Source organism: Sus scrofa, chromosome 6 (genome assembly GCF_000003025.6).
Source record: "Sus scrofa isolate TJ Tabasco breed Duroc chromosome 6, Sscrofa11.1, whole genome shotgun sequence".
Classification (NCBI taxonomy): Eukaryota; Metazoa; Chordata; class Mammalia; order Artiodactyla; family Suidae; genus Sus; species Sus scrofa.
This window is the reverse complement of record NC_010448.4, coordinates 99,154,443-99,180,067: the sequence shown is the minus strand read 5'-3', so window position 1 is coordinate 99,180,067 and position 25,625 is coordinate 99,154,443. Positions and strand designations below refer to the sequence as shown.

At 49.4% G+C, this 25,625-nt stretch overlaps 1 protein-coding gene across 1 annotated transcript in view; it reads left to right on the top strand.

The window, feature by feature from the left end:
• The window catches only part of MTCL1 (microtubule crosslinking factor 1), a 116,224-nt gene continuing 92,096 nt past the window's right edge, over positions 1,498-25,625 (top strand). The window contains 4 exon segments of the mRNA XM_021096066.1: positions 1,498-1,774; positions 1,777-2,630; positions 13,325-13,549; positions 16,139-16,297. Of these exon segments, the coding sequence (XP_020951725.1) occupies positions 1,600-1,774; positions 1,777-2,630; positions 13,325-13,549; positions 16,139-16,297 (1,413 nt within the window). The 5' untranslated portion in view covers positions 1,498-1,599.

The window sequence follows — 25,625 nt, the reverse complement described above, 5'->3', positions numbered from 1 at the left end:
AATCTTCCCCAAGGAGCATTCAGGCTTCTTTTACACCGAAGGGGGGAGGGGTAGAGTCCTGGTTCAGGAGGGGATGTGTTAACTTCTTCCTTCCCGAGGCCATTCACAGGTGGGCCTGGTCAGGATGTGCCTTTGCAGTGTTTTAGCTTAAAGCACATCCCCTGGGAAGCAGTGTTCCCAGGATGGGCCATTAGGTATAATTTAAGCTTTTAGACAACCTCTCTTTAGTGATTACTATACAAAGGTTCTTCCCTGTTATACTCCAACACCTGGGACAAAAACTGCACTCAATGATATTGAAAAGCACTTTACAGTTTATAGCGTTTTCTCATACTACTGAGGCCGCACAAAACTCAGGTGGAAGTATTTTCTAATTATACAGGGCGGGAACAGAGGCTTGAAAAGCCCGTGGCTCATATTATAGCCTCTCCGGCAGCAGGATGGGCATTCAAGCTCCGGTTTCTCAGCGTGTGGGGATGGGGCCTGTGACGCCGCCAGCACACAGGGCTACAACCACTGTCTTCACCTCCCTCACCCACATCCTCATCCTCAAAGAAGACAGTAGTAATTCCGAGTTGGACTTGTTACGCTGATTAAATGAAACCGGGCCTGGGGAGTGTCTAAGAGGGCCTGACTCGCAGCCCACGCTGTAAACGTGAGTTCCCTTTCTGACCCTAAGCTTACACTATTCCGACAGCAGCTCCTCCTCTGAGCTCCAGAGGCCACTGGGGGTGCCAACTGTGGAGCACTGTGAGTCTTTGCACGCGACAGACAGCTGCGCTGGGAACCAGCAGTCCTTAAAGGAGTGTGGCTACCACTGCACAGCTGGAGAGGCCGGCAGGACAAAACTAAGGGGGCCCTGGAGGCAGGGCTGGAACAAGGCCCATGAGGGTCCTTGTTCAACCCAGCGAACGCGGGCGCCCCAAGGCGCGCCCCGCCGAGGGGCCCGCCCAGCCTTGCGGTCTATTCCCACCCCAGAGGGCAGTGCCCGCCCCCGGGCCCCACTTTACCTCAGCCCCTCCCCCTCCCTCCCCTGGGTCCTGCACTGTCTCCTTGGGCCTCCGAAAGGAAGAGGGTCCCGGGGCGGAGAGAGCTGGAGCCGCAACCCCGCCCCCACCGCGGCGCCGGCTGACGGGAGGCGGAACATGCGCACCCGGCGGCGGGCCGGAGCGAGAAGGGGGGGCGCAGGCCCGAGCGGGCGGCGCTGCGGGGAGCCGGCCGGCCGTGGGCGGGGAGCCGGGCGCAGGAGCTGGGAGCGCGCCGCCAGCGCCGCCGCCGGACGGGAGAGGGTGTGCGAGCCCGGCGCGCCGCGCGCAGGGGATGCGAGCGGCAGGGAGCCGCCGCGCCGCCGCGCCGGGAGAACGCGAGCGGCAGTGACCTCAGCCGGGGGAGACAGCCAGGCGACGGCGGCTGCGAGCCCGTGGGGATCCTCGGGGCCCGGGTGCGGGGGACGGCGGCGGCGCGGGAGCGCCGGGCGCAGACCGGGCGGGGCTGGCGGACAGTGATGAGCGGGCGCGCGGGGAGGCTGCACGCCGCTGCCGCCGCCGCCGCCTGGAGCATCAGCCGCCCGAGCTGCTGCTCGCCGCCGGGGCCCCGGCCATGGAGACGCTGAACGGCCCCGCGGGCGGCGGCGCCCCAGACGCTAAGCCGCAGCCGCCCAGCCAGCACCACCGCCACCACCACCTCCACCCGCTGGCCGAGCGGAGGCGGCTGCACCGCGCGCCCTCGCCTGCCAGACCCTTTCTCAAGGACCTGCACGGGCGGCCTGCGGCCCCAGCCCGGTCGCCCCCTCTTCGGGCCGAGCCGCGGCGCCCGCCGCCCCGCGCTCGCCCAGCCTCGCGGGCAAGGCGCCGCCCTCGCCGGGGCCCTTGGCCGCGCCCGGCCGCCTCTCCCGGCGCAGCGGCGGCGCCCCTAGCGCGAAGGACAAGCCGCCGCCGGGCGCCGGGGCCAGGGCAGCGGGCGGCGCCAAGGCCGCTCCGGGCCCCAGGAGGGCGGCGCGCGCGGTGCCCGCCGAGCCGCTGCCCCGGGTAGGGAAGCCGCCTCCCGGGGCCGAGCCGCCGTCCGCCGCTGCCAAGAGCCGAAAAGCCAAACGCGGCTCCGGGGCGGCTCCCGCCCGCACCACCGGGCCCCTGGTCCCCGCCGTCCCGGTCCCGGCCGTGATCCTCGCCGTGACCTCCGTGGCCGGCTCGCCGGCCCCCGGCTCGCGCATCAGCCACACCGACAGCAGCTCCGACCTCTCCGACTGCCCATCCGACCCCCTGTCAGACGAGCAGCGCCTACTCCCTGCCGCCAGCAGCGACGCCGAGTCCGGCACAGGCTCCAGCGACCGGGAACCCCTGCGAGGAGCTCCCGCAACAAGCCGCGCAGCTCGGGGGGCGCCGCCGGGCAGCCCGGAGCCCCCTGCCCTTCTCGCCGCGCCCACCGCCGCCAGCGCCTGCCTTGCGGGACGGAGCAGCCCGAGTGGGGTCCTTGTGGAGGATGCCGGGGGGCGCGCGCCGCTGGAGCGAATGGTCCCTGGGACCCCCAAGGAGCGCGGCCAGGGCGAGCAGCCCCGGCTGGTGCAGGCGGCGGAGGAGGAGGAGCTGCTGCGGGAGATGGAGGAGCTGCGCTCGGAGAACGACTATCTCAAGGTGCGCAGTTCGCCCGCCGCAGGTGTACCGGAGGCGACCCCGGGGTCGGGTGCGGGCGGGGACTCACGCTCGCCTCCTTCCGGGTCCCTAAAGCGCTTTTTTTCCTACTGCTTTTCACTTTCCTGTCCCTGCACACCCCAGGTCTTGGGAACTTGAGCCAAAACTTCTGGAAGGAGCAGCGAGACTCGTGGGTCCGGGCAGCTTCTCAACCCACTTAGCTTGTTTCTACAAGTCTCGCTTCTTTCCTCTGGTCTATTTGCCCCGTTGATGGGCCGCGTGGATTAGAGAGGCGGCTATAGTCCTTTGGGATTCACAGTGGACCTCCCCACCCCACCCTCACCTGTGGGAGCGGGTTGTCCCGGGCAGAAGAGCTTTGGTCCCGGCCCGGTGGGCTGACTGTGGGTTCCGGAGGGTGCGGGGGGCCCAGGCCGCAGACCTGCAGGCCACTTCTCCCGCAGTTGCAGAAAGCCAGGCCCCTGCGTGTCTTCCCTGGGACCTCAGACCTCACAGCACAGACAGCGAGGCCTCGCCCTTTTCAGGGGTAACCTACGGTTCAGAAGCCCCTAGAGTACGGCCTGGGCGGAGGGACCACGGTGTTGTGCTGGCCAGTCCTTTGTGAGCGTCCATCAGCCTGTTTTTCCATGTTAGAAGAGGCCACTTGGTTCCCTCCTCACGCCGGCACTTTCGAGGGAATCGCAGCCTCTGCGTCCTATCTGCGTGCTTCCTGGGGCCTGCTCTAAGTGGCTTCTTGGTCCTGTTAGCTTTGGGGCACAAGGCTGGCTGGCTCCATCTTTTCTCCCAGGAAAAGGCAGCGCTGCAGAAGGAAGGATTTGGACAGTGTTGGGGGGAGGTTGGGGCAAGCCTGGTAACTAGGAAGTGAGGGTAGTGCTGAAAGCAGCTGTTTTAATTTACTGTGATACTCAGATTAGGTACTAGCTAATAGTGTATGTCTACCCCCATTTCTATTATGGCTAGATAGCTGTCTCCTCCCGAACCTCCTCCCTCAGTGGCTTTTTGTTTTCTCTGCAAATGCTGACCCTCTCTGATGGAGGCCCATTGGGCCAAAGGGACTAAAGATGTGGGTTTTTTTTTTTTTTTTTTGGATGCACCTCGGCAGAGCTTCCGAGACCAGAGATTGAGCCTGAGGCACACCTGGGTCAACACCAGGTCCTTAACCTGCTAGGCCATCAGGGAACTCCCAAGAGGTGGGCTTTAAAGGGGCATGATGGTGAAGTCTGCAGTTCAGACTAGGATCAGAGCTGTGAACTGCCGAGTATTCCTAAACCCAGGCCACAGAAACTACTCTCACTGAGCCCAGTAGTTATCTTATCCTGATCAAAGAGGCAGCGAAGGAGAGAGATGGGAAGAGAGCAGATGGGGACTTGGCGTGAGATATTTCAAGTAGTACATTTACTTTTGTCACTGACTCTTATGTAATAGACTACAGAGTAAATTCAAAGGTGTCGAAGAGAAAGGGCCACTGTGCTGTGTGTGTGTATTGTGAAATCAGCCCTTTTGTAAATCCTGCATGGTCAGAAGCTCCCCGAGGGTGAGAAAGATCATCTTGTTGAGCCACGGAGCTTCAGCTCTTAGCCTAACCTCTGACTTTTGGCACTTCTCTGATTGAATGATGCTTACCCAGATCATGACAGCCGACCAACAGAAAATTGAGGTGTTTTATTTATTTTTTTAAAGCAAAGCTGTATCTCATTACATCTTTGATCTTCAGGTAGGCAGTCTGATGTTTCAGGGGCCATTCCTAGGTTGCTGGTCGATGGCTTTACTTTTTTTCTGTAGTTATCTTCTCAGTCAGGGAAACAGTGGCTGAGCCTGGAGTCTCGTCTGGTGTTACTTGATATTTCGGTGAATCTCACAACCATGTAGGGGATGATTGATTGTTGCTGTAGTTTCCACAACCCCAGTTTTCCAGATAAGAATGCTGGGAACCAAGAAGATGTAATGACTTGCCCAAGGTCATCCAGCTAGTAAGCCCTGCAGCGTGCACCCCCCCACCCCCTCCGCCCCAGGCAGACTCCCTGCTTCCATCAAGCCTGCTTTTCTCGGAGCCCACGCTTGCCTTAGAGTTGTTTTATTAGCTCAAAATGTTCCCAGTGTTTAGCTTTCCTAGGGGACCTCTTTTTAGGTGAAAGAGCCGCGACGAACACCCCTCCACCAGTCTGTGGACAAACAGTCCCATAAACCCCACTGGCAGTGTTTAATTTGTGGGAAATGTCAGCTGCCATTTCCTGTGGAGAAAGCCTCGTGGCCTAGGGCTTAGCACGCCTGGATCCACCTCCTAGCCTTTCCTCTGGAAGCAGGAGAGCGAAGTGAAGGCTAGGAAGTCAAAAGAATGGGTAGTTCCCATGGTGGCTCAGTAGTTAATGAATCTGACTGGGAACCATGAGGTTGCAGGTTTGATCCCTGCCCTTGCTCAGTGGGTTAACGATCCGGTGTTGCCGTGAGCTATGGATGCGGCTCAGATCCTGCACTGCTGTGGTTCTGGTGTAGGCTAGCGGCTGTAGCTGCGATTTGACTCCTAGCCTGGGAACCTCCATATGCCGCAGGAGCGGCCCAAGAAAAGGCAAAAAGCAAAAAAAAAAAAAAAAAAAAAAAAAAGAATGATCACAAGTACATGTGTGGGAGTTCCCGTTGTGGCGCAGTGAAAACGAATCCGACTGGGAACCATGAGGTTGCAGGTTTGATCCCTGGCCTGGATCAGCGTTGCTGTGAGCTGTGTGTAGGTCGCAGACACGGCTCAGATCTGGTGTGGCTTTGGTGTAGGCTGGGGGCTACAGCTTGGATTCAGCCCCTAGCCTGGGAACTTCCATATGCCACAGGTGCGGCCCTAAAAAGCAGACCCCCCCCCCCCCGCAAAAAAAAACCAAGTACATGTGTGACTTTTGGCTCTTCAAAAGCTTCAGTGACTGTAGTTGGATTTGGGAAAGACAAGAATCCTGGCAGACCTCTCTAAGAGTCAGTGAGCCTGCCCGCTTGTGCAGAATCCAGGGTTGAGGGCACTGGTGATCTGGGGGGGCAGGGGCAGTGACTTTTGCTGAAGGCCTGCCTTTGCACGTGGGGTTTAGAGCGTGCACGTTAAAAGCCAAAAGTTCTCTTTGTTGCTTCTGTTCTCAGTAGTACTTTTATTTTTTCTTTCTTTTTTTTTTTTTCTAGTGGTACTTTTTTAGCCGGTAGCTAGAAGGGAGTCCTTGACCCATGGCTTTTTAAAGGAACGTTGCACAGAACTCTAGCAATTAGAAAGCATTCCTTGATTCACATGGTACCTGACAAGAGGAGACTCTATGCAGAAATTCTAGTTTCATCTCTTCTGGAGGCTAGTGAGCATATTACGTGTGACAAGCTTTTCCTGAGTCAGTTCTGTCACCGTTATGGTACAAGTCTCACAGTTTCAGAGCTCGAATGGCCTAGGAGTAACCACCTCCTCAAAACCTTAGGAGGTATTATCGAATGGGAAATTCAAGTGAAATTTTCTTGGGTTTTAGCCAGACTGCTGTATTAAAAAAAAAAAAAAAAATCAACTGTCAACAGAAGTGCCCCACCCCCCTCCCCATTCTCTTGTGCAGTGTGGAGCTGTACGGGGCCACCCTGACCCTGCTCCCTACTGTGTCACAGGCACCAAGGTGACCAGATGAAAAATGCATAAGTACTTGATCCAGGTAGCTGGCCCTTTGCATGAAAGCACACTCAGGAGAGTGCTCTTGACCCTTGACCTCGAGGAACGCACATGTAAGGGGAAGTTTTCAGGAACTAGGGCTCGAGATTGAGGTCAGTCATCCACAGGCCTTTGCTTCTTTCCCAGACCAAATCCTGTATGTTCTGAGTGATGAGTGCGTCCCCCTCCCCGCCCGCTCGCCCCCTTGGTGTTTTGCTCCAAGACAATCAGACCAGCCCTCGTGCTCTTTGTGAACAGTCAAATTACGTTCTGTTTCCATAGGCTTTTCAGGAGGGTTTCAGCACTTCGAGTTTATTGGCCTCTTTTGAAAATGCTTTTCTCCTTGTTGGGGATGCCACCCCCAAATAGTGCACTCCCAAGTGCTCATATTAGCGTGGGAACAGCTGCCTAGTTTGCGCTGCCTTTTCAGTTATTTCATGAGACTTCTTAAAGAAGTCGGTACTAGCTAAAGAGCAGGTACTGTTGGAGTTCCCGTCATGGCTCAGTGGCTAATGAATCCAACTAGGAACCATGAGGTTGTGGGTTCGATCCCTGGCCTTGCTCAGTGGGTTAAGGATCTGGTGTTGCCTTGAGCTGTGGTTTAGGTTGCAGACATGGCTCGGATCACGCGTTGCTGTGGCTCTGATTAGACTCTTAGCCTGGGAACCTCCCTATGCCTTGGGAGCGGCCCTAGAAAAGGCAAAAAGACCAAAAAAAAAAAAAAAAAAAAAAAAAGCAGGTACTGTTGGGTTCCTGGGGAGGAATCACTGGTGAGGCCCTCTGGGGATTAGAAGCCATCCTGCTTCTCACTTGGAGAGGCTGAGCTTCAGGGTCTGAGATGATTTGGTTAAACTTGGTGGCCTGGATTCCAGGAGCTCAGCGTGGCCTGGAAGGGGGAGGGGGACAGTCCCAAGCAAGGCTAAACAGTTCTGAGCCTGAAGTGCTTCAGCCCCCGCCCCGCCCCCTGGCACCTCCTCCCTGCTTGGGGGGCTGGGGTTAAAAGTAGACAGGGTCCCTCTTCTTTCCTGATGGTCTGCTTTCCACACCCCTGTATCCAGTCTGTGAGAAAAAGCGGTTGTAACAATCTTAGGTGACAAGATGATGTCGACCAGTGCCCAGGGGACCATCAGCTGCTGGAGGCACTGTCACTTGGTAAACAATGGGAGCCGTTCCAGGGCCTGCTTAGCCTCAGCTGGGACCCTGTGGAGAACATTTCCATTGTCCAGAGGGAAATGAGGTGGATTATTTGTATATTACAGCGGACAATAGTTTCTGTCTGTAACTCCCAGAAGATGGAATTATCGCAGCAGAGGCAGATGCCTGCTCCCACTGTCCAAATTTGGTCTATTTAAAGAGAGGTTATTAAAATAGGACTAGTTATTGATTTCAGGTTGTTTAAGAGAGATTAAGATTTGATAAGGTTATCGGTACCATCAAGGGTTTTCCTCACTTTCACTGTATAAAACCGTGCATTTTAGATTTGTGGATAAAACTATCTTCACAGGTTTTCATTGATGTTTTAATCTTGTTTTATTCTAGTGCGCACATGGTACCTCATTGTTTCTCTAATTTGATTTTATTTATCTATCTATATTTATATGAATATATATATATAGCCCATTTTGTTATCTGCAGGAAAAGGGGAATAGTTGAGATTTACTCTAAGATTTCATTTTATATACAAAATTTGAAAAGTATATTTATTAAAACTAAGTTAGCTTTTCAATGAGATCATGATCTAACATTTGAGTATCTGACAGACCTGATGTTAATTCAATATAAAGCTTGATAAGGGCGGTTTTTTCTTGTTAATATCTGTGTATTAAAAAGCAACAACAGGAGTTCCTGTTGTGCCTCAGCGGAAACGATTCTGACTAGCATCCATGAAGACAAGTTCGATCTCTGGCCTCGTTCAGTGAGTTAAGGATCTGGGTTGCCATGAGCTGTGGTGTAGGCCAGCAGGAACAGCTTCGATTTGACCCCTATCCTGGGAACCTCCATATGCCGCTGATGTGGCCCTAAACATACAAAAAAAAAAAAAAAAAAGGGAGCAACAGGAGTTCATGGGTGGTTCGGCCAGTTTAGGATCTGGTGTTGTCACTGGCCATGGCTCAGGTTGCTGTGGTGTCAAGGGTTCAATTCCTGGCCTGGGAACTTGAAAAAGAAAAAACACTGTAAACCAATAATGGAGAAAAATAAAAATCATTTAAAAAAAAGGCAACAACAATTTTCCGCTTTTACTTACTGTGTCTAAATTATGCCTACCAGAAACATTGTATGTTCTGCTTGATTTGGTTTTCTTAAACATTTAACTGGCAGACATCTTTAAGGTTCTCTAATGTTTTCTAAATTAGAGCATGCTGTCAGAAAATTAATGTAATGTTAGTTTGAAAATCACTCTCCCGTCATGACCCTAATCTGAATAATCACAGTTTTTGCTTTTCAAACATCTGCTGCCAGCTTACATGGTTTATAATTTGCTGTTCTTGTAACTTCTTTTCACTGAACCTGAAAATTGCTTTTTTCAAGTCTCCATGAAAAGAGTTGAAACACTGCCTTCGTCCCATCTCTGGGACAGACTAGTCTTGGGAAGCCCTTTCAACATTCATTCTTGCAACATCTTCGTTTTAAAAATGGGACTATTGAGAGCTTTTCTGCACATTGCAGTGCCTTTGCGAGAACAGGTACATTTGTACATTGACAGCGTCAAGTTCTAAACATTAGCCTGCTTTTATTATTTTACACAGGTGGTGGGCTTTTAAAAGTATGATTTAAGGCTTCTTATTGTTTCATTTGTCCTGGTGGTGGCAGATAATTTCTAGCATTTACGGGAAAGAGCCTGTGTTTATAGTTGGGCTGGGTTACAGTTGGGCTTCCATTTATTGGCTGCGGGGCCCTGGGCATGTTCAGTGTGGGTTTGGCCTCCCTGTCCATCAGATAGGGATAGTGTTATTGGAGGCTTAGTAATGAAGGCAAAGTGCTTAATCAAGGATGTCGCCTACAAATTTAGATAAAATATGAATTATAAAAGCAGTGATTTGAAGACTTGCAATTATGGTCTCCCTAATTTTCTTTTCAGTGCAGCTAATGTTAGTGATTATTTATACTAAAAAACTCGAGCTGTTTACATCTGGCCTGCTCAGTGATCTGGCTGTGTGGGTTCATCTAGCCCTTGAACAGGGCTTTTTTTTAAGCCAGCAGTGGGGTAGGCGTCTGCATAAGGTACCCCACCTTTAATGTTGGGGTCCATGAGGGGCTCCCTGTTACAACAAAGTCTGAAAACCAGAGAACATTTTTTACCTGGAAGTCATATCGTATGTCTTTTCATGGCTGTGTCACATTTTGAAACTCATGTTTGAGTGATAGGTAATTTCAGGCATCAATGACTTGATAGGCTTTCTAGAAGGAAGAGCAATCACAAACAGTTCCTTCCATAAATAGAATGCCTGACGCCCCTGTGTATCTGTATCTATGCATATGCATACAGTGATTATTGCTTGTATTGAACTATTTTTTATTAGTCACTCAATGACTTATTAGTTACCCAATTGCTTATTAGTTACCCAGTTAACGCATTCAGGCATAAATGCAGAGATTGTTAGGCTTTTTCTCAAAGTCAGATCAGATTCACAGGTGGGACCTGGGTGAATCTTGACCTTGATTTTAAAGGTTCAGGACTAACTCTCTGGGAAGCTGGCACACACAGGAGCATTTTAAAGCTTGCAGTATGTGCTTGGTCTCCTCCAGGGTGGGTGGGGCCCGGGGCACAGCTCCTGGGTTGCAGGGTCAATGGCTCAGTGCAGGGATCTGGCCTCAGTAACGACTTATGTGCTGCAAGTTGGCAAGGACTTTGCAGAAAGAGCTGTGTTATCCAGGCTCCTGAAGAGCCCAGCCTGTCCATTCCGTTCATGTGTGTTCAACTGACCAGCTTCTGTGCTCCGACCAGCAAGTTTTTCTCCCAGGAGCAAGATTTATAGGAAGAGATCTCTGTAAAGAAAAAAAGAAAGCAATGAAACTTGCTTATACTTCACAACATTTTCAATGTTAAGATTTATCTTTCTTGGAGTTTCCTGGTGGCTCAGTGGTTTAGGGATCTGGCATTGTCACTGCTGTGGCATGGATCCCATACCTGGCCTGGGAACTTCTACATGCCATGGGCATGGCCAAAAAAAAAAAAAAAAAAAAAGATTTAGTTTCCTTAAGACAAATTAGAACTTCTTATTTATTTATTTATTTTTGCTTTTTAGAGCTGCACCTGCGGCATATGGAGGTTCCCAGGCTAGGGGTCTAATTGGAGCTGTAGCTGCTGGCCTACACCACAGCCACAGCAGCGCCAGATCCGAGCCGCATCTGCGACCTACACCACAGCTCACGGCAGTGCCAGATCCTTAACCCCTCATCGTTCCTAGTCGGATTTGTTTCCCCTGTGCCACGACGGCAACTCCCAGAACTTCTTATATTTTTAATGAGGTTGTCATTGCTGGTACAGAAGTTCTGTGAGAACACTTAGCAGAAGAAAAAAAACCATTTTAGTTCTTTGACCACCAGGAAGGTGGTACAGCTTTCCTCTTTGTCATCTGTTCTCCTTGGTGGTCCACTGAAACAGGCTCCAGTTGGAGTCATGGTCAACAGCTTGGGTAATTCTCTTGGTCGGGTGGTGTGGATAGAGTGGGAGAACCCCTAGGCCAGGGTTTGGGGGAATGAGATACCTCAGCTATGCTCTTTTTCATATAGGTGATTGCCACGTATAGGCGGGGATGACTGGACAATTGTCTTCACCTTGTTTGTGTCATAAGGATTTTCATTTGTTATACTTCTTGCGGGTAATGTTACCCAGGATAAAATACTCTTTGGTAGATTTCCTGTTTTTTTTTTTTCCCTTGTTGGGGCTGCAGCATATGGATGTTCCCAGGATAAGGGTTGAATCGGAGCTGCAGCTGCCAGCCTGACACCACAGCCACAGCAGCTCGGGATCCTAGCCACATCTGCTTGGCCTACACCAGACTTCATGGCAACACCGGGTCCTGACTCCACTGATCGAGGCCAGGGCTCTAACTGTTATCCTCATAGATGCTAGTTGAGTTGTTACTGCTGAGCCACAAAGGGAACTCCCTCGGTAGATTTCTTTCTAGTCAGTTTCTTGCCTGAGGCGCTGAGGTTGGGAAACTCTTGTTCTTTATGGTAACTAAATCCCTGGTTTTAGGAATAAATTTAGGATTAGTGAGAATGGTGAGACTTGAGGAACAAACTGAACAGGCCAGGAGGGGACAGGTTGGGATTTCCACATTTGGGAGAGTTTTTTTCCTTGAGCCTCAGTACTAATTGAATGAAACAAATGAGAGTGACCGAGCGTATCCTAGTCTGGAGGCATTTATACCATCAGTTATTAAACTAATACAGAAAATTCTTTTTTTTTTTTTTTTTTTTTTTTTTGCCATTTTCTTGGGCCACTCCCGCGGCATATGGAGGTTCCCAGGCTAGGGGTCGAATCTGAGCAGTGTCTGCAACCTACACCACAGCTCACAGCAACGCCGGCTCCTTAACCCACTGAGCAAGGCCAGGGATCGAACCCGCAACCTCATGGTTCCTAGTTGGATTCGTTAACCACTGAGCCGCAACGGGAACTCTTAATGCAGAAAATTCTTAGAATGCCTTCTTTAATCTTCTGTGTGCCACACTGCTCCTAGTTAACACCTTTACAATAGAATAATATCCGCATGCTGTAGCCCTGTCTGGGTTTAGGGGGAACGTTTCATGATGAGGCCACAAAGCTGGAAGGAGGCACAGTGTGGTGAAGTACAGGTCGGGCCATGTTCACGATTTGGTCTCTAGGTATTGAGCGATGTTCATGTGTATTCATTCCACAGGTGTTTATTGGGGGCCTGACACTGCCCTGGGCGCTGGAAGATGCCAGGTGCCTTCCCTTCTGGAGCTTTCCTTTCCGTGTGGGCCACAGACCATGAGTGGGAAAAAACAGATGACATTAGATAGCAGTGGGAGGTGGCAGGGAGACAGCAGGATGTGGGACTAGTGACAGTGGGGTTGAGGTGCAGGGAGGTATTGGGTGCCTTCCATACTGTGTGACCAGGGGCTCTGAGAGGAGCTGGGGAGGAGAGGCCATAGCAGGTGGCAGGCCTCCAGCAGCCTGGGACCCTGTGAGACCCCAGGGGGAGGACTTGGAAGGGCTTTCTCTGTGTGATGGGAAGCCCCTGGAAGATTGGGCTTATCTGTGTTTGCTGCTCCCTGGAGGGTGGATGGAGGAGGCAGGGACTGGTGGGGCTTGTGGAGCTGCTGGGGGGAGAGCCCCTCAGATGTTTGATGCTGAGCTGACAGCACTGCAGTGACTGTGCCAGGAGGAGAGGAGGAGCCGGGAATGACCCCGAGGTTTCTCCCATATCCCAGTACCTCCATGTTGACGCCAGAGTTGAATGGAGATGGGATTGAAGGGCTGGTAAATGGAAAAAACCAAACCCGATGTGTATCTGAAATAGCGCACAAGGTTTTATCTTTAGAATCATGAGTCACGTAGCGCTGAGATTGGTAACGCGCTAGGGAATTTTAGGGACATTGGCAGGTATGTGATAATTCCTGGGCAATTCACAATTATGAGCCCACTGAGGTTTATGTTCTTTGAAGGTACTGTCTGTCTGACTCATCCTGCTGCTTAGATTGTGTCTTAAGAGATACAGGTTTAGGTCCATGTTTGAATCTAAAGGTTTAATTATCTGCAGATCTGACATCATTTATGATTATGGAAGGATATAGCGGGACTGGGGTAAATGCTGAGAGGTTGCAATGAATAATCCATGCTAGTTTCTGGCTTCCGGATGCATCAGATATGAACAGACACCTGGTGATACTGTCCTGGGTGAGAATTGCCAGAGGTGCTGCATAGCACAGGTGTGGCCGGAAACGCACAGGTGACAGTGCAGAAACTCAAGGTGTTGCAAGGCAAGGCTGGGCGCGGGATACCGGGCTTTCTGATGGACTGGGCTTAGCAGTGTCCTCTGTCTGGCTTGTGTAGGATGAGTTGGATGAACTCCGTGCTGAAATGGAAGAGATGAGGGACAGTTACTTGGAAGAAGATGTTTACCAGCTGCAGGAGCTGCGGCGGGAGTTGGACCGTGCCAATAAAAACTGCCGAATCCTGCAGTACCGCCTCAGGAAAGCAGAGCAGAAGAGTCTGAAAGTGGCTGAGACTGGGCAGGTGGATGGCGAGCTCATCCGAAGTCTGGAGCAGGACTTAAAGGTGAGTGAGTGGGCTGATGGGATGTGCCTTCCCAAGAAGAGATGCTGGAGCAGGATGATTGCAGACCCGGGATGCAGCCCTTGGGACCCATGTGGATGAGGAGTTCCCTGGTGGCCTAGCAGTTAAGGATCCGACATTGTCCCCACTGTGGCTCAGGTTACTGCTGTGGCTCAGGGTTCTACCTCCAGCCCAGGAACTTCTGCCTGTGGTGGGTATGGCCATGAGTAAATAAGTAAACAAATCCGTCATATGAACTGGGCTCTTAAAACCCCCTAAAAAAGAAAGAAAAGAAATCATAGTAATGGATCCTCAATAAAGAATTTTTTTTTTTTTTTTTTTTTTTTTTTAGTACAAAACCCTTGGCATGTGGAAGTTCTCAGTCTATGGGTTGAATTGGAGCTACAGCTGCCAGTCTGCATCACAGCCACAGCAATGCCACATCCGAGCCATGTCTGTAACCTATACCATAGGTCACCGCAACACCAGATCCTTAACCCACTGAGCGAGGTCAGGGATCGAACCTGCAATCTCATAGTTCCTAGTCAGATTCATTTCTGCTGTGCCATGACGGGAACTCCCTGCAATAAAGGATTACTGCCCGTGCATTGGTCTGACACTGTGTAGAAATTGTACAGAAACTCCCAAAGAGCTAAAATCTTTAAAAAAATCAATTGATTATTAATTCCAGGAGTTTCCATCGTGGTACAGCAGAAACAAATCCGACTAGGAACTATGAGGTTGTGGGTTCGATCCCTGGCTTCGCTCAGTGGGTTGTGGATCTGGCGTTGCTGTAGCTATAGTGTAGGCTGGCAGCTGTGGCTCGGATTCCACCCCTAGCCTGGGAATTACCATATGCCACAGGTTCGGCCCTAAAAAGCAAAAAAGAAAACAAACCAATTGATTATTAATTCCATGATAGTCAAAGACCACTTTTAAAAGTTGGTCCTAATCACTTAACATTTTTTTAGTTTCTGGGATGCAGAAAATCTGAAATGATCATGACCCAAGTAAAACTTGTCATGGTGATCTAACTGAAAGAGAAATAGGATCGTACCTAACTGTCTACAGTGTCTTTGAGAATCGTTGGCAGAAGTGGAAAAAGGGTCACGCCACCCCAGACTTTATTCCATTTGTTCTCTCCGCCATAGCTGCTCTTGTGCCCCAATTATCAAATCATTTATCTAGAGATGAATTATGTATGATGTCCTTGTGGCAGTCCCTGTGAAATCTCACTTGGCCTTTCATCACGATAGCAGGGAAAGAATCGCTGTGATGCTAGCATTCCATGGCAGATATCGTTCAGTGCAGCGTGCAGGTGGTTTACGTTTCTCACAAAATCCCCTTCCTCATTTCCTTTTAGAAAGTGAAAAATGTTGACCGGTCTTTAACATTCGACTATTTTACCACGGTAGACAATTGAAAGTTTGACTACATTAAACATCTGCTGCATTTAGAATTATTTTCTCTTTTGTGGGTTTTTTTTTTGTTTGTTTGTTTGTTTTTTTGTTTTTTTTTTTTTGCCTTTTAGGGCCGCACCTGCAGCATATGGACATTCCCAGGCTAGGGGTTGAATCAGAGCTACAACTGCCAGCCTGCGCCACAGCCACTCAGGTTCCAAGCTGCATCTGTGACCTGTGCCACAGCTGACAGCAATGCCAGATCCTTAACTCACTGAGCAAGGCCAGGGACGGAACCTGTAACCTCATGGTTCTTGGTCAGATTCGTTTCCGCTGCACCACGACAGGAATCCTATTTTGTTTTTTCTTAAGCAGGTAGGTTTAGTATTATTTGGGGAAACAGAAATGCTTATTTGATGATGATGATGGTTTTTAATTTATCATTTAAAGCACGTGCGCCTGGGCAGAGTGGCATCCTTAGTGAAATTCTAGGAGGAGTAGGGCTGTGCAAAGTGGCCTTTGACCCAGATGGAAGCCATGACTTCCCTTAATGTGGATTTTATGGTGCTGTGTTTTGTGCCCCTGTCGACAGGGGCTCGACAGGGGCACAGGCTCTACCCATGGCATATGGAAGTTCCCAGCTGGGGGTCCAATCCGAGCTGCAGCTGCCGGCCTACACCACAGCCACAGCAACAAGGGATCCAAGCTGCATCTGCGATTTATACCACAGCTCATGGCAACACTGGGTCCGTAACCCATTGAGCAAGGCTAGGGATCGAACCCACATCCTCATGGATACGAGTCAGGTTTGTTACCGCAAAGCTACGACGGGAACTCCTGCTGGAGCTGCAGCCGTCAGCCTGCGCCAGAGCCACAGCAATGTGGGACCCGAGCCGCATCTGCGACCTACACCACAGCCCATGGCAATGCCAGATCCTTAACCCTTTGAGCAAGACCGGGGATCAAACCTGCATCCCCATGGTTCCTAGTTGAATTCACTAGCCACTGAGCCACGACGGGAACTCCTGGATTTCATGTTTGAAACAAACACCCTCCTCCTTTAACACTGGACTTGTGATATAGCCAGAGTCTGTGCTCTTTGATGTAATGGTTCCGCCTCTGCTGTTGATGGAAGGCACCTTAGCACACGGAAGGCTTCCCTTCTGATGGCTGTCTCTCCGGGTCGGTGCAGGTCGCCAAAGATGTGTCCGTCAGACTGCACCATGAGCTTGAAACTGTGGAGGAAAAGAGAGCGAAAGTGGAAGATGAGAATGAAACTCTCCGACAGCAGATGATTGAAGTGGAAATCTCCAAACAGGCCCTTCAGAACGAGCTGGAGAGGCTGAAGGAGGTAATCTGGAAAGGCTCGGGAACTTGCGCCTTGGGCTAAATCGTAAGGACTTGGAATTCCAAGTGTTTCCTTCTTATCGGTGTCTAACGCTCGGTTGGCAGCTCAGGTTTGTATGGCCTGGGCACTAAAAATGGTTTTTATAGCATTGTTTTTTTTTTTTTTTTTTTTGAAAAAAAACAAACTCATACAACATAAACCTAAAAAGAGCAAAGAAGAGAATGTAATAGAAACGTGTGTGTTGTTTGCAAAGCCTGAAATACTTGCTCTCCTTCACAGAAAGGTCTGGTCAAACCTTGTTCTAAAGCTATTTTTAATAATTTCCATTCCGATGAGCTGGCCATTAATTCCCTTTATGGGCCCCAATGGAGTACATGATCACCAGAAAACAATTAGGCAGTGGCTGTTTGCTCAAGAGTCTTCCAGCAGTGAGCTGGAAGGTGTGTTAGGATTGTCCAGGACCTGTGTCAACAGACGGTGTGTGTGTGTGTCCAGCCTCTATCTGTTAGGCAGCCCATATAATTTAAATATAGATTGCTTTTAAATTTTAGGGAGCAAATGGGTTCTAGCAAAGTGGTCCAGACACGGCATATGTATTTTTTTTTCATTTGCACCAGTAATACAGAACCTGTTTTGTTGTTGGCTTCCATCCCAAGATGAAAGCTGAATGTTTTCTTGGAAAATTTCCTGCACATTGATGAAGCTGAAAACTGGTGGTGAGGGTGTAAGCTGAGGGTGATAGCCAGCTCTGACCGCCAGCAGCCTCATTTGGGGGTTTGTGTTTCTTTGGGATTCCTTTCCTGAGGAGTTTCTGATCTGTGGTCCTTCTTCCCCTGGCCCTCCACCCCCACTTCTTCCAGGCCCTGGCTGGCCCCTGAGGAGGCTGATGCGATAGGGCAGCAGGACCATGCCCTTGAGGTGCTAACCCATCAGAGGTGTGGATTTGGGTAAATTCTGTGTCACCACTTCCACGAAGATGCTGTGTATCCTCCCTTGTCTCTGGTCAATGCCCCCCCTTCTTGAATACCCCCTAGGACTCAGCCCCGAGGAGCAGGGCTCTGTCTGTCCAGGTCACTGTTGGGGGTGTCTGCAGCAGTGCCTGGCCCTTGAGGGGGGTCACTGGGACTCACAGGGTGTGTGTGTAGTGGGGGGAACGAAGGTGAGAGCATGGGGCAGGGATGGACCTCCATGGGGGAGGAGGGGAGCCTGGGAATGTGCTGTTCTCGCGGGTGACCCTGGTCGTGACCCCTCACCTCTACACTTAAGTGTCCTGTTTATTTACAACCAAGCCCCTGCGCCCCCACTCTGGTCTGAGCTTGCTGGAAGGTGGGCCGTAATGGTTTCTTTTCTCAAAATTCGAGCCTGACCTTGAGGGCACAGAAAACAATTTTGAAGAATAACTTTGAAGTATGGTTTATCAATTTTGTCTGTGTGTGTATTTGTATATAAGTGTCTCAGTTATACATACATAGCAGGACTCTTGTGCACATACTTAAATGGATCTGTGAGGGACCTGGCTTTGGGTCAGCAACAGCTCTTTGGGGAGAGAAGTGATCACTGACGTCGAGGCTGTGATGTGGGCTCAGGCTGGAGGAGGGGCCTGGGCCCGGCACCTCCCTTTTACACTCCGTGGGATTGCTTGGTTGGGATGCAGTCGTCGTCTTTGCACCTCTAGAGTTGCAGTCAGACTGGTGAGGCTGCATATTCACACCAGGCTTCCCAAGCAGTCATGAAACAAGAGCCTGAGGAGGGCTGCTCGCTGGTGGAATGTTCTGGAGGCAGAGGAGGATGAATGAGCCATGCGTGGTTCAGAGGTGGCAGAGGAGATGCTTAATGGCGTTTTTTTTTACCAAAGCCCGAGGAGCCTCGCTTATGGGTTTCACTCTAGGGCGAGGATGGTGTTCTGTCTGTCCTGAGCCAGGCTGGCTATCAGAGCTCTCTCAGGGGACCAGGCCACATCCTGAGAGGTCAGGGCAGTTGTCGTCCTGCGTCTCCACGACAGGCATGGTTCCCCTCCGCCTTGAGCCTCGGATGACACTGAGACGGGGCAGCTCTGTTGCCGCGCCTGGGCTTCTCTCCGAGGCTGCAGACTGTGTTTTCAGCTGCCTTCTCCAGGCTGGATTTCTCCTCCCTCTTCACACTCAGTCTCTCCCGGGACAGACTTGTCACCTTGGTCCCCACCTGCACCTCTGCTGTCTTTTCTGGTTGTGTTAATGGTGCCACTGTCCCTTTTAGTGCCCCAGGCATAAGTGATGGCCACTCTCTGTACCCTTCCTGCTCCCCACCCTCAACACCTGCTGTGCTGCTTTCTCTCAGGAATTCCTTCTCACCGGTTCGTGCTACAATGTGGATGAACCTTGAAAATGTACCATGTGAAAGAGCCCAGACATACTGTATGAGTCTATTTATAGAAAATGTTCAAATAGGTAAATCCAGGAGTTCCCTGATGGCTCAGCAGGTTAAGGATCAGGCATTGCTGCTGCTGTGGCGCTGGTTACAGCTGTGCCGGTCGAGTTTGATCCCTGGCCCAGGAACTTCCTCAGAAAAGAGATGAGTGGTTTCCAGGGGCTGAGGAGAAGGGAGACTGCTGGGGGTTTCCTTTTGGGGTAATAACTGTTTTGGAACTGAATGGAGGTGATGGTTGCATGTGTTGTAGATGTGCTTAATGCCACTGAATTGTATGCTTGTAAAGGGTTCATTTTAACCTCAACTAAATTTTTCGACTTTCTCTGTTCTATCCTTACTTTTCTCATCTCCTCTCAACTGAATATTTGTCGGCTGACACCAGGCGGTCACCACATTAAAGGCAGGCACTACTTCTAGTCTCTCCCTTGTCTTTGTTATCTTCCAAAGCTGATGGTGTTGCTCTCTGCTGAAACAGATTTGTATGGGCCCTGGATTGTCCAGCTCTTTAGTGTGACAGAAAGGTCCTTTCCTGCCTCACCTATGTTCCATCTCCCAGCTGGGATCCCCCCGCCCCCCCTGGGCCGCGGCATTAAACCCTGCAGTAACCTCAAGGCAGTTGAGAAGGATGACAAGGGCTTGTGCCCTCTGGTCCTCCTTAGCTCACAGAGCTGTGTCTTGGAAAAGTCACCTTCTCCATCTATAGATGGTTAAAGAGGGCTGGCGAGATTAACCCTCTGGAATGGTCCCTCCTGGCTAGTCAGCTTGCTTGCTTCCTGTACCTGTTCATGCCATGTCCACACACCCAAACACCCAGATACCCCTTCACTTATGCAAAGCTCACTTGTGCAAGGAGGCAAACATTTTTTGCCCCCTTTTTCTTTTTGGTATGTTTCTTCTAGTCCTCTCTGGTGGACTGTCTCAAAAGGTTAAAAATGGTTAACCCTGGTTTAGTTTCCACTTCAACTTATGAAAGAGTGGCCAAGCACTTTGGCTCCACGGCATTTCATTCTACCGAAAAGCTTTTTGAGTACATGCTAGACACAAATAATAACTCACCAAGTTAGTTGGCACTTGCAAGGGACAGAGGCATGTTTTAGATCACTCCAGGTAGTTAGGGTTGGTGAATGGAGCCACAGGGAGCCAACTAGCTGTCACATAGCTATTGTGAGACATTTTTCATCACCATTCAGGGTATCCTGTTGACTCTGGGTTTGATTGAGACTTCTTTTGGGCCAAGTAAATGGTCAGGTTTAGTAACTATTCCTTGAGTGCTTGAGACAAATGTGTATGCTCCAGTTTCGAGGTGAAGACTTTAAATCCATTAGCTTGGAGACTTCCAAACTTGAACTATAACCCACAGCAGGAAGAACATTTTATATCATGACTCAAAATACAAATGTAAAGGTTTCACAAAATAATGCTTATTTTTGGCCATATGGGATACATTTTAATATTTTTGATTGTATCAGTTCTATTTTTTTGATAGTGTTTATAGATTTGATTAGTCCTTTGGTGGATTACCACAATTTGTATCAGATCATTTAATTGTGTTGTTCAAATTTTCTGTGTCCTTTATAGTTTTGTCTGCTAAATATCTCTTTTTTCTTCTTGTAGTCTGTCAGACTTTGCTTTATAGATTTTGAATATGAATGCATAAAGATTTAGAGCTTTTTTAGTGATAAATTGTTTCTTTTTTTTTTTTTTTTTTTTTTTTTTTGTCTTTTGTTGTTGTTGTTGTTGCTATCTCTTGGGCCGCTCCCGCGGCATATGGAGGTTCCCAGGCTAGGGGTTGAATCGGAGCTGTAGCCACCGGCCTACGCCAGAGCCACAGCAACGCGGGATCCGAGCCGCGTCTGCAACCTACACCACAGCTCACAGCAACGCCGGATCATTAACCCACTGAGCAAGGGCAGGGACCGAACCCGCGACCTCATGGTTCCTAGTCGGATTCGTTAACCACTGCGCCACGACGGGAACTCCAAATTGTTTCTTTTATCATTTAATAATGGCCTCTGTATTCTAATGTCTTGCTTTTTTGCTGTAAAGCTACTGTTTGCTTTTATAATCTATGCCATGTTTCTTTTAGCTTTATGTTAAGTTAGTATGTGACTAGTATAACACTTTATGTGATTCTATTCTATGTTTTTTCCACACTACTATGTTTTAGGGGTATTTTTATGAATGGACCATAGCTACATTTTATTTTTTATCTTTTATTTTTTTTTGTCTTTTTTGCCATTTCTTGGGCTGCTCCCTCAGCATATGGAGGTTCCCAGGCTAGGGGTCTAATTGGAGCTATAGCCACCAGCCTACACCACAGCCACAGCCACGCCAGATCCGAACTGCGTCTGTGACCTACACCACAGCTCACAGCAATGCCGGATCCTTAACGCACTGAGCAAGGCCAGGGATTGAACCTGTAACCTCATGGTTCCTAGTCAGATTCATTAACCACTGAGCCACGATGGGAACTCCTATAGCTACATTTTAAAAAATGGAATCCAAGAAGCCCTTTTGTAAACTTGTGAATTTAGTCTGTTTATATTTATTATGGTTATTAGTGTGTTTGAATTTATTTATGTCCTTGTATTTTATGCTCTCTGTGTTCCATGCCTTTGCATTGTTTCTTTTTAATTTCTTTTGTTTGTTTTTTTAGGGCCACACCCACAGCATCTGGAAGTTCCCAGGCTAGGGGTCGAATCAGAGCTGCAGCTGCCATCCTGCAACTGCAGCTCACAGCAACACCAGACCTTGAATTCACTGAGGGAGTCCTGGGATTGAACACATCCTTATGGATCCTGGTTGGGTTCCTTGCCACTGAGCCACAATGGAAACTCCTTAAATTTTTTAGTGTTGATTTCTCTGAGTTTTTATTTTTATTTATTTATTTTTTTGTCTTTTTGCCTTTTCCAGGGCCACTCCCACGGCATATGGAGTTTCCCAGGCTAGGGGTCGAATTGGAGCTGTAGCCACTGGCCTACGTCAGAGCCACAGCAATGTGGGATCTGAGCCTCGTCTGCAACCTATATCACAGCTCACGGCAACGCTGGATCCTTAACCCAATGAGCAAGGCCAGGGATCGAATCCGCAACCTCATGGTTCCTAGTGGATTTGTTAACTACTGTGCCACGGCGGGAACTCCTCTGAGTTTTTAATTGTTATGTTTTCTCTCTTGATTTGGATGTTATACATTCTATTGCTATTATTTTAATCATTACTCTTACATTTTTAACATGCCTGTTTCCCTTAATGTCTAGAACTAATTGCTCTTTATGTTCTTATCCTTAATAATACAGGCATCTTAGAAAGCTTCAACGCCAGTGAACTCCTGTCTTTCATACTGTTGTTATTTGGTGTCATTTCAGTTTGATCTTTTTATTTATTTATTTATTTTGTCTTTTTGCTATTTCTTGGGCCGCTCCCATGGCATATGGAGGTTCCCAGGCTAGGGGTTGAATGGGAGCTGTAGCCGCCAGTCTACGCCAGAGCCACAGCAACGCGGGATCCTAGCCGAGTCTGCAACCTACACCACAGCTCACGGCAACGCCGGATCATTAACCCACTGAGCAAGGGCAGGGATCGAACCCGCAACCTCATGGTTCCCAGTCGGATTCGTTAACCACTGTGCCACGACGGGAACTCCCAGTTTGATCTTTTTAAAATCACCCCCTACCCAGTTGGCAAATTTAATCGCTAATGCTTATTTAGGTTCATTTGCACATTTTCCAACCTGTCGTCATTGCTTCTTTAGTGCTCTTCCATCCTTTAGAGTTCAGTTTCCTTCTCACTGATCTATTAATATGTTTTAGTAGTTTTTTTCAGTAAATGGTACTGTCTAAAATGCTTTTATTTCATATTTGTTCTTTTTTTTTTTTTTTTTTTGTCTTTTTGCCACTTCTTGGGCCACTCCAGCGGCAATGGAGGTTCCCAGGCTAGGGGTCTAATCGGAGCTGTAGCCGCCGGCCTACGCCAGAGCCACAGCAACGCAGGATCGTTAACCCACTGAGCAAGGGCAGGGATCGAACCCGCAACCTCATGGTTCCTAGTCGGATTCGTTAACCACTCTGCCACGACGGGAACTCCTCATATTCTTGAAAGATATTTAGTTGGTCATAGAATTCTAACATTGTAAAGATATTTTATTTCCCTTTGGCTCTATTTTGTGATCAAGAAATCTGTCATCAGATAATTCTCATTTTTGTAGAATCTGTTTTTACTTCCTGGTTATTTTTATGCTTTTCTCTTTATGTTTGGTATTCTGTAGTATCTGGGTTTATTTTTATTTGGCTCAACAGTCATTGTCAATCTGGAATGTCTCTGTCTTTCATAAAATATGGAAAATTCTCACTCTTTGAATAGTGTTTTCTATTCTCTGTATTTCTTCTGGAATTCCCATTAGTCTTATGTGAAACTTTCTCATGTTGGCCATTCTTTAGGCCATCTTCCATCTTACCTACCTTTTTTTTTTTTTTTTAAAGATATTTTTATCTCTTTCTGCTACAATTCCCTTTTTTCTTTTTTTTAAATTAAATTATAGTTGATTACTAATTCTTTTCTTTACGAAAGAATTACAGTTTTATTCATCCACTAACTTTTCAATGAGTTTAACCTTCATTTCTAGAAATTTTTTTACTCCTTTCATAATTCTTATTTTAAACCTTTAAACACTTGAAAGTCATAATCAGTTTGTTACCTTGAGTTCGTGGTGTTACTAAGACTTTTGTTGGTCAGCTCTGACTCTTCCTCAGTGGATTTATCATGAGCCCTTCTTAGTGGGGAGCCCATGAGGTTTGTTGAGCTTGTGCGTTTGTTGGTCTTTCTGGAGACCTTGGTGGTATTGTTGGTCCAAATACAATTCTTTTTTTTTTGTTTATTTGTTTGTCTTTCTAGGGCTGCACTTGCAGCATATGGAGGTTCCCAGGCTAGCAGTCCAGTCGGAGCTGTAGCTGCTGGCCTATGCCACAGCCACAGCAACACCAGATCCAAGCCACATCTTCGACCTACACCACAGCTCACGGCCACTCTGGATCCTTAACCCAGTGGGTGAGTCCAGGAATCGAACCTGCAACCTCATGGTTCCTAGTCAGATTCGTTTCCACTGTGCCATGACAGGAACTCCCCAAATGTAATTCTTAATTTTGGGCTAGTGGAATTGTGTACCAAGCGGGCATGTCAGTTGGACATTGAACTTGCATGTGGCATAAGCCTAGGACATTTTCATATTTCAAAGGCGATTTTTTTCCACCACCCACTGGCCTGAGCAGAAGCGCTCTCTCCCCTCCCAAGTGACATTTGTTTACCATCAGTGGGGGTGCGTCTCTTCAGTGGGCAGCCTGGGTGTGCTCATCAAAGCCTCTCCCCAGACTCCTGGCTGCCAGCCTATTTCTGGTAACTCCCTCTGTTCCCTCTGCGCCCGTAGCACAGACCCGTGTGCTCATGCCTCTGGTTTCCAATCCCTTAGGCGTGTTGGATGCTAGGTAAGTTTCCTTCTTTGTGCGTGTGAGTTCAGCTGTGTGTAAACTTTCACTTGTTATATTTTCTCTAGCATTCCTGGCTGTTGATGGAGGGCAGGACTCTTGATAGCTCGGGGTGCTGTGTTGCCCAAACAGGACGTGACTCTTCAGGGTTCCGCGGAAGCCCCAGGGCCCAGGGTAACCCTGTGTCTTGCATCTCCTGACCCGCTCTTGCACCCCTGCCTCTTTCTGCTGCTCCTGGCCCCACTGGTCCTGGAGTCTTTCCTTCTGCTGGCTTGTCCACACTGTGCCTCCTCCTCACTGCCCTCTCTTGGGGTGTCTGCTGGGGGCCAAAGGGCTGTGCCTCCCCCCCCCCAGATTCATGTGAAATCCTAATTCCCAATTAAATGCTATGAGGCGGCGAGTCCTGTGGGGGATGACGAGGTCATAAGGGTGGAGTTGCACCCACTTTACAAGGATTAGTGTCCTTATCAGAAGGACCCCAGACAAGCCCTCCTGTCCTGCCCATCACATGAGGACACAGGGAGATGGCCGTCTGTGAACTAGGAAAGGCAGATCTTTGCCAGACACCAAATCTGCTGGCACCTTGATGTTATGTTTCCCAGCCTCCGGGGCAATAAGGACAAAGAATGTCTGTTCTTTGAGTTCCCAGCCTGTGGTATGTCGTTAAGGCAGCCGGAATGGGCACGGACAGTCTTCTTTCTTACCCAGTGGGCGAGGACTTTTCTCTGTGTGTCATATTTCAAACTCTCAGGCAGCTGCGGAGTCTGGAAACAAAGGTGTACAAACATAATACATGGGTTTTATTGCTCTTACGCTACACTTTGAGAAGATAGCATTGTCCGGGGTTTCAGAGTCGATGGTCCCCCTCATAAGAAAAAGATTTGCGTGGGAGCCTCTGTGCAGCATCTCTGGGCAGAGTCCTGATGCCAGGGCGCCTCCCGGGTACTGACCTGGTGGGTTGTCATCGGCCACCGTTGGGTCAGGGCCTCATCCCTGGCCGTTCAGCAGTGGATGGAAGGACTGGCAGACCGTGTGGACGAGTGTGCCATCCTGAGTGACAGCCAATGGGCTCTGGGCGCCTTGGGGACCGTGCAGCACCTGCTCTCTTTTGTTGTCCTGAGTTTTAGGAGTGAAGAGTGACACGCTGGAGAGCAGGACAGGGAGAGAAAGCTGTGTCCTAAATGACATGCCAGTTAGGGGCCTCCTGACTTAATAATGAGGTGACGTGGGACAAGCATGGGAGCAGGAAGAGTCAAGGGTGTCCCTTAAAGTCTTTGTCAAGTGCTGACACGTGAGGAGAGTCTGGGGTGTGTGCGTGTGTGTACATGTGTGTGCAGTGTCTGCGCAGGGATCTGGAGGGAAACGGCCTTTGTGCGTCCTGCCCGTACCCTGGGGGAGAGAGGAGAATTAGACTAGAGCCACATCAACCAAGGGCATGAACCCCGGGC